At 41.7% G+C, this 8,619-nt stretch overlaps 1 protein-coding gene across 1 annotated transcript in view; it reads left to right on the top strand.

The window, feature by feature from the left end:
• Positions 1 to 8,619, top strand: part of FLT3 (fms related tyrosine kinase 3) — a 68,961-nt gene that overhangs the window by 10,144 nt on the left and 50,198 nt on the right. Inside the window, exons 5-8 of the mRNA XM_014521727.2 lie at positions 1,986 to 2,103; positions 3,145 to 3,305; positions 4,094 to 4,233; positions 4,318 to 4,471. Of these exons, the coding sequence (XP_014377213.1) occupies positions 1,986 to 2,103; positions 3,145 to 3,305; positions 4,094 to 4,233; positions 4,318 to 4,471 (573 nt within the window). The remainder of the gene's footprint in view (positions 1 to 1,985; positions 2,104 to 3,144; positions 3,306 to 4,093; positions 4,234 to 4,317; positions 4,472 to 8,619) is intronic.

Here is an 8,619-nt window from a genome sequence, read left to right as displayed (position 1 = left end):
CCACCCCACCCCACCCCACCCCACCCCTTTTCTTCTGCATGTGTCAGGGTATTTTTAAGTCTTCCCAGAGACATTGGGTGGTGCCAGTGCTCCCGCTGGGACCAAAACTGGAAGTTCCTAGATAGAGGGTCTTGTCCCTCCACTCAAGATCTGACCAAACACCATATTTGAGGTCAGGAAGGAATTTTTCGCCATGGTCAAATTAGTATGCACTGTGGGGGTTTTTACCTTCCTCTGTAACAGGGGGCATGGCCCTCTATCTGGGATATTTTGAGAATATATTGACATTTTATAGAAGCAAGACATTGGCTGCCATGGTTCCCCTGCTTTTCCGGCAGGTTACGGTATTAGGTCTATGTTGTGTCAGGGTTGATGGTAGTCTTATGTTTATATAGGGATGATCCTGCCTCAGGCAGGGGGTTAGACTAGATAATCTCTGGAGATCCCTTCCAGCCATACTTCTCTATGATTCTGTGATTCTATGAACTTTGGTCTTCCTTGGTTTTGTTAGAGGACTTTTGAATGGTTCAGAAGATGTGTATTGCTAGCTCTCCCCGCTTAATTGAAGGGGAAGGTGCATTGAATCTTTAGCAAAGATTGCTTTTGTCCAGCCTTTTCTTTAGTCCTTAAAGCATTTGGAACAAAACAGTTTTGAACAGTCTCACTGAAAATCTTTTTCCTCCTGTTGTTAAGGTTTCAGTCTTTTCACTCTTGTGAACATGATGTCCTCATTTTTCATGTTCTCCAGTCTTCAGAGTATCTTTCAGGCTAGACAGGACCTGGAGTTGTTATGTTAAAAACAAGTAGAAACAATGAAAAAACTGACTTACATTATAAACTCTGAAGACAGAAGCAAGCAAATCTCGTTTTTTTCCTTTTTGCAGGTCACCTTTACAATAATATATGAATCAGGAAAAAATGTCAAGTGTTTTAACAGAATTTCACTGCAGATGACTTTAAAAAATAAATGCTTTTAGTCTGAAGTAAAAATACTGTCAGTCCTGGTGTGAAAAAAAAAAAAGAAAAAAAAAGAAGAAAAAATTACAAGCATAGTCCCAATTGTGAAACAGATTGGTTTAGGGGATTGCCAGTGGTTTATGGAGCTTTTCACCTTTCAGTTATATGTTTATAATAGTTGGGGTCTTTAATGAGTGGAAATCATTATCATCTGTTGCTTTTTCTACTGTATATCTAAAAGAAGCTATCCTGCTTACCATATCAGTAAGTTGTTCAAAGATGAAAATGACACAAGACCTACTTTTAAGAGGGCCAAGCTCTCACTGAATTGAGTAGGAGCTGTACAAACCTAACACCTGGAAATCAGTCCCCAGATTATCCTCTGGCATCTGGAGGTAGCTCCTTGCAATCAGAGAGGTGGCATAAGCACCAGGTCAAGATGAAGAAGTCTGCATAAACAGAGGACTTCTGTCTCCAGAGCTTGACACAATTTTACTTTCCACAAACAGTAAACTCACTTGAAAAAATTACAGCAAAGTGACGTTAATTATGAACTAAAGAAAATGTTTTTCCATTGTGGCTAAATCTAAATATGAATTATGGCAAGGATCAAATATTCAAGGACTCAATTTTGTTCATCAGTACCTTCACATTTCACTTTAACTGAAATCACTACTTTCATTAGGAGTTAAAATATGGGCACCTGAGAGGAGATTTTTGCCTTCTTATTTCTTACATCGCTTTGCTCACATTTAATATAATCAAACAAACTGAAATAAAACTTTCAGGCATTTTTCTAGTATCACTGTTAAATAAATTGATTTAAATCAGTGTTGGAGTCTTCCTGTAAGACACCTGCCAAGTTTATTTAAAGAAACAGACCTAAATCTTTATAAATCTATAACTTACTCATAAAGCATATTTGCATCTAATTTCACAAGTATTTGTAATGTCTTGTTCATTGCAAAGGATTCTAATGATGTTTTAAAAAATATTTCAGCATTTTTGTTTAAATCTTTTTTTTTTAGGAAAACCAAGGACACCATATTTTAGAAAGAGTGAAAAATCAAACACTATAAACTGCATATCTGAAGGGTACCCTCAACCAGTTTTGGAGTGGTTATTTTGCAAAACACCTGATAATAGGTATGGTATATGTAATCCTACCTTTTTTGCTGAATGTTAAGACTTAAGGATAGACATCTTCCTAAGAAGAGAGTCTTTGTCCTGAGTAGTGTATTTATTTTTGGCATGACTGAACTGTGTAGAACTGTGTGGTCAGATTTTTAAATGGAAACACATGGATGCTTCCCTAAATTGGATAAATTCAGTGTGCTTAAAAACCTATACATACATGCACAAATTGAGGACTATGTTGCCTGAACTCACACTTTCCTATGTGCTGGAATGTATTATTCTTGGGAAGGTTGACCTTTATATCCTTAGGGAAACTTTAGGGTAATTTGTTTTAAATGTTTTAGCTTGGTATTTTCACTTGATATAACTAATGAGTTTAATATATTTCTAACCAGCTATTTTCCATTTATTTTATTCTCTTGGAAGTGGTTGTGATTGAGAAATACTGTATACCCAATTTACCCTCTCATACTGCTACATATGTAAGATATCCTAACAGTAATGTGAATACGTTTAAAGAAACATAAGGTCATGGGTAACAGAAATCAACAGTCTATTTTCATAAAGGAGGCATGTAGTCATTACAGTGTACTCATCTCTTTTCTTCTGGTGTCTGGATCATCTATGGGTTTATTAGTCTCCAACACACCTGCACCTTGTGTCACAGACAGTACAGGCTCATGGTTGTAGGTTTTGGGCTGAGTTCTCATTGAGACAAGCTGAGATGTAGGGTGAAACGCTGGCCTTACAGACTTTGCCATTGACTTCACTGTATCAAGGGTTTCACTGTAAAGTGATGAATGCTTTACCTCTTTTGGAATAAAGAGAATAGATGCCCTCAGGTAATACAAGCACATTCTTTTTACCTCACACCTTCCCTAGCTCTCCTGAACTTTTTTGTTTGTCTTCTGATCTCCACATTGCCTAGTTCCTTTTATTTTACTACATAATGTCCTAGTTTTCCTAGTATTGCTAATATTGCCTCATGGCTTGCCTATCTGCTTGAAAGTAACCCAATGATTCAGTAAACACTTTGATTTGTAATTACAGTTGTACCAATAAATATCATGAACAAAGTAAGAAAAAAGGGGACATGTATGGAATGAAGAAAGTACAACATGGATTATGGGCAAATACATTATTTCAAACATATATATGGTGCTGTGCAACCAATGTGCTGGGCAGAGAATGCACCAACCTGTATACAATAGGTAATCCAACTCTAAGATTGATTTTCATTGAAGTTAATTGTATGGTTTACCTAAGTAAGGTTTGGTAATGTGTTTTTCAATACTGAAATCAATGGCACATGACTGGGTAAAACTATAATGCTGTGTTACTTCCAACTCAGATATTTAACTCTTAAATTCTAAAGGTTGTTTGTAGCCTGTTAATAAAGAATTGTCTTGTGTTACTTTACACTTTATAAATAACTTAATCACACAAAGCTTTAGCATGGACTTATGACAAAATACATGTTACATAATTTATTAATTATTATTATTATTATTGTTTTTTCTGTAATTGACTTTATATTCTGGGCTGAATTGCCATAGAGTAACTACAGAAGGGGAGGAATGCCCTGGTCACCGTCCTTGAGGGGGACCCAAAAATTGCCACTGCACAACAGCAGCTGATCTTGCTTCTGCCACCAGTAACTCATGTTGTCCCATATGCAACTGCTGCCCCGGCACAGATCTGCCTTGCTATGCCTCTGCTGAATTACATCTTGTATGGATGCAGTTTTATGGGGGGGTGGGGGTGGGGTTGTAACTCAGGACAAAATTTGACTCGATCTTTTAAAATATGAGACCTTTTTAATCATTCCAGGGTTAATTCTAAGCCTGGAAAAATAATCTTAATACCAATACAGTAATGGACTACAAATTAATGGCTGCTTAAAGTGAAAATAGAGTGATGCAGGAGAACACAATCTAAACTATATTTTATATAGGAAGAGTGATTTCACTTGTTCACTGGGTATGCTTTCATTTTGTAGATCTAAATGAAGTACTTGAAAGACCTGTACCTGAACTCCTTCTTAAAGTTGGCGAACCATTATTGATAAGATGTAAAGCGGTTTATAGTAGCTATAAATTCAAAATTAACTGGAGTCTTGAAAACAAAGCATTAAAGCAGGTAATAAGAGAGAATTATTTTCACACAGTTAATAATTGGAAGTATCAAATTATATTAAAGCTGCACATTTTTATTAAAAATTAGGGATCTTCCTTTGAGGAAAAAAAATACCAGGAAGACTCATCTATGACTCGGATACAGTATGCATTTGCTTCATCGGTGGGAAGAAGTGAAAGTGGACATTACACCTGTTCTTCCACAGAACATCCAAATAAGACAGCTTTGGTAACTGTTTTAGGTAATTTAGATTCACGTTGTTCTTTTTTTTTCTTTATTATTTTTCTCTCATTTGATTGCTTGCACATTTGTAACATCATATATATAATTATTTCTAAAACTCCCATTTCTGCTTGCTATTATTTTAAGGAAGCCAGAAATGATTTGTTCAACTGGGTAGACCTGTGCTTTTCTGACTCTGGGACTCTGTCCCCTACTTATGTATTTGAAATATTTGTATACACAAAATGTTCAGATATATGAGATCTGTAGTATGAAGTAGCTCCAGAAAGAAAAATAAACCTAAACCTGTAAATAATACACAATAAGCCAGAAACATTATAATAATATTACCAAACCTTGTACAAAAAGGTTGTGTATTCATAAGTATTTGCCTTTTTTGTATTTAGAATCATAGAACCATAGAAAATTAGGGTTGAAGGGACCTCAGGAGATCATCTAGTCCAACCCCCTGCTCAAAGCAGGACCATCCCCAACTAGATCATCCCAGCCAAAGTTCTGCCTAGCCGGGTCTTAAAAACTTCCAAGGGTGGAGATTCCACCACGTCGCAGGGCACTTAGGTGCCTGCTCCTAAAAGAGCAGAAACTGCCTGGGAACAGCCCAAAGAGCCAGACAGGATCCCAGGTGCAGGTTGTCATGGCAACTAGCTAATGAGGAAATTAGCCTGCACCAGCACCTGGTCAGCTGGCCAGAAGGGGCAGGGCCCTGGGCCCATATAAACCCCAGGACGGGGACTAGGAGGCAGTTCTCTGCTGGTGGCCAAGGGAGAAGGAGCCCTCCTGAAGCATGTGAAGGGAAGAGGCCTGACTAAGTTCTGCTCCGGGTAATGTAGAGGGGCTGAACACACCTTATGTAGCTTGTGTTATGTTATAGCCCAGGGGCTTATGTTTTGTTTGCCATTTTATAAGACCGGTGGTTTGGGTGAGGCTATTTGGGGGAAGGGGAGGCCTCATGGGGCCTCCTGTGGCATGGGGACCCTGGCACCAGAGAGGGCACAGCATCTGGGGTGCATAGACCCCAGCGCCAGAGAGGGCACAGCACTTTGCAGGGCACAGAGCCCAGCACCGAGGGGCACAGAGACATGGGCTGCGGAGAGCCCAGTGAGGACAAGGGGCTGAATTATAATGAAGCCTGGGCACGACAATGCCAGTACCATCTGTGAGGCTTGGGGCATGGTAAAGGGACGGTTAGAGCCATACATATAGCCCATAAGGCTAGGGTGCCCTGGAACGCCCATTGTAAAACGGGACCCACAAGGGGTCCAGGAACCCACGGAGTCAGAGAGTCATCAAACTGTGTCCAAGAGGACTTAAAGGCAGCCTCCCTATTTTCATATTTCCAGCAAAGACGTGGCAGGCGAGAACTGAGGGTGCCCAGCGGGCCAAACTGACACAGTTGAGGGTCCTTAGAGATCACGGCCATCCTTAAGGACCCCGTCACGTGACACACCACCTCTCTGGAAACCTGTTCCAGTGCTTTATTAACCTTCCAGTAAGATTTCCCCCCCCCTAATATTTAACCTATACTTCCCTTGATGCAACTTGAGACCATTGCTCCTTGTTCTGTCATCTGCCACCACTGAGAACAGTCTAGCTCCATCTTCTTTCAAACCCTGCTTCAGGTAGTTGAAGGCTGCTATTAAATCCCCTCTCAGTCTTCTCTTCTTCAAACTAAATGAGCCCAGTTCCCACAGCCTCCCCTCATAAGTCATGTGTCCCAGCCCCCAAACCATTTTGTTGCCTTCAGTTGGACTCTCTCCAATTTGTCCATATCCTTTCTGTAGTGGGGGGGGGGCCCAAAACTGAATATAGTACTCCAGATGTGGCCTCACCAGTGCTGAATAGAGCGGAATAATCACTTTTCTTGACCTGCTGGGAACACTCCTATCAATGTAGTCCAGTATGCTGTTAGCCTTCCTTGCAACAAGGGCACACTGTTGGCTCATATTCAGTTTATTGTCTACTGTAACCCCCAGGTCCTTTTCTGCAGAGCCCCTGTGCAGCCAGTCAGCCCCCAGCCTGTATCGGTGCATGGGATTGTTCCATCCTAAGTGCAGGACTTTGCACTTGTCCTTGTTGAACCTCATGTGATTTCTTTTGACCCAATCCTCCAATTTGTCTAGGTCACTCTGAATCTTAGCCCTCCCCACAGCTTGGTATCACATGCAAACTTGCTTACAGTGCACTCTATGCCATCTTCCAGGTCATTGATAAAGACACTGATCAGAACTGGCCCCAGGACCAACCCCTAGAGCACTCCACTTAATACTGGCTGTCAACTAGACATTGAGCCATTGACTACTACACTCTGAGCCCAGTGCTTCAGCCAGTTTTCTATCCACCTTACAGTCCATTTATCCAGCCTGTACTCCTTTAACTTGCCTGTGAGAACGTTGTGTGACACCGTATCAAAAGTCTTGTGATAATCAAGTTACGCCATATTAACCCCTAGAGCACTCCACTTAATACTGGCTGTCAACTAGACATTGAGCCATTGACTACTACACTCTGAGCCCAGTGCTTCAGCCAGTTTTCTATCCACCTTACAGTCCATTTATCCAGCCTGTACTCCTTTAACTTGCCTGTGAGAACGTTGTGTGACACCGTATCAAAAGTCTTGTGATAATCAAGTTACGCCATATTCACAGAGCCAGTTAACTCATCATAGAAGGCAATCAGGTTGGTCAGGTATGACTTGCTCCTGAGGAATCCATGCTGACTGTTCCTAATCACCTTCATCTCCAAGTGCTTAGAAATGGATTCCTTGAGGATCTGCCCCATGATTTTTTTTTAGGGACTGAGGTGAGGTTAATTGGTCTGTAGTTTCCTGGATCCTCCTTTTTCAAATATGGGCGCTATGTTTGCCCTTTTTCAATCATCCAAGACCTTTTCTGATCACCATGATTTTTCAAAGTTGATGGCCAGTGGCTCTGCAGTCTCATCAGCCAACTCCCTCAGCACCTTGGGTGCATCCCGTCTGGCTCTAGGGACTTGTATATGTCCAGCTTTTCTGTGTAGTCCCTAACTTGTTTCACCACTGTTGGCTGTTCACCTCCTCCCTAAACTGTGCTGTCTGGTACAGTAGTCTGGGAGCTGACCTTACCTGTGAAGACTGAGGTGAAGAAGGCACTGAGCACTTCAGCCTTTTCTGCATCCTCTATCACAAGGTTGCCTCCCCCATTCAGTCAGGGACCCACGCTTTCCCTGATCCTCCTCTTGCTACCGACATAGTTGTTACTGACATACTTATTTCTGGTAACCAGGTTGGGAGCATGGATATAAATGTGATTCAGATAAGTGATAGTCTACTCTTCCTGCAGGTAACCTATTCTCAAACCTTCTCCCAAGGTATTTACATTAATCCTTGAGAATTCTCCATAAAAGAGAACCTGTGTACAGGACCTCCACCTGACACAGGAGGTACACGGTCCCACTAGGGGGAATGCCTTACTGGATCTGGTATTGGCAATGGGGGATGACATGGTAGGGGACCTACAGATCGGTAGCCATCTGGGGGACAGTGATCACCTAATAATAGAATTCTTCATAAGATGTCGAGTGGGTAAGGTAACTAGTAGGGTGAAAGTGCTAGACTTTAGGAAAGCTGATTTAAGTGAACTCAGGCTATTAGTCAAGGACGCACTGCAGAGTAGGAGTTTTGAAGCGATGGGAGCCCAAGAAGGGTGGCTGTGCCTTAAGGAAATGATCCTTCGAGCACAAAGGGAGACGATCCCGATGTGAGGAAAAAGAGGGAAAGGGGCCAGGAGGCTTCCTTGGCTGACCAGAGAAATCCAGGGCAGCCTAAGGGCCAAAAGGAGAGCACATAAAAAGTGGAAACAGGGAGAGATTACCAAAGACGAATATACCTCCTCTGCTCACGCTTGTAGGGAGGCAGTTAGATAGGCCAAAGCTACCATGGAGCTGAGGATGGCATCCCAAGTAAAGGACAACAAGAAATTGTTCTTTAGATATATAGGGAGTAAAAGGAAGGCCCAGGGAGGAATAGGACCCCTGCTAAATGGGCAGAAGCAATTGGTGACAGACAGGGGGGACAAGGCTGAACTCCTCAATGAGTTCTTTGCCTCAGTGTTCCTAAGAGAGGGGCACGACAAGTCTCTCACTGGGGTTGTAGAGAGGCAGCAGCAAGGC

Source organism: Alligator sinensis, unplaced genomic scaffold (genome assembly GCF_000455745.1).
Source record: "Alligator sinensis unplaced genomic scaffold, ASM45574v1 scaffold84_2, whole genome shotgun sequence".
Classification (NCBI taxonomy): domain Eukaryota; kingdom Metazoa; phylum Chordata; order Crocodylia; family Alligatoridae; genus Alligator; species Alligator sinensis.
The sequence above is the reverse complement of the archived record's forward strand: the minus strand, read 5'-3'. Positions and strand labels throughout refer to the sequence as shown.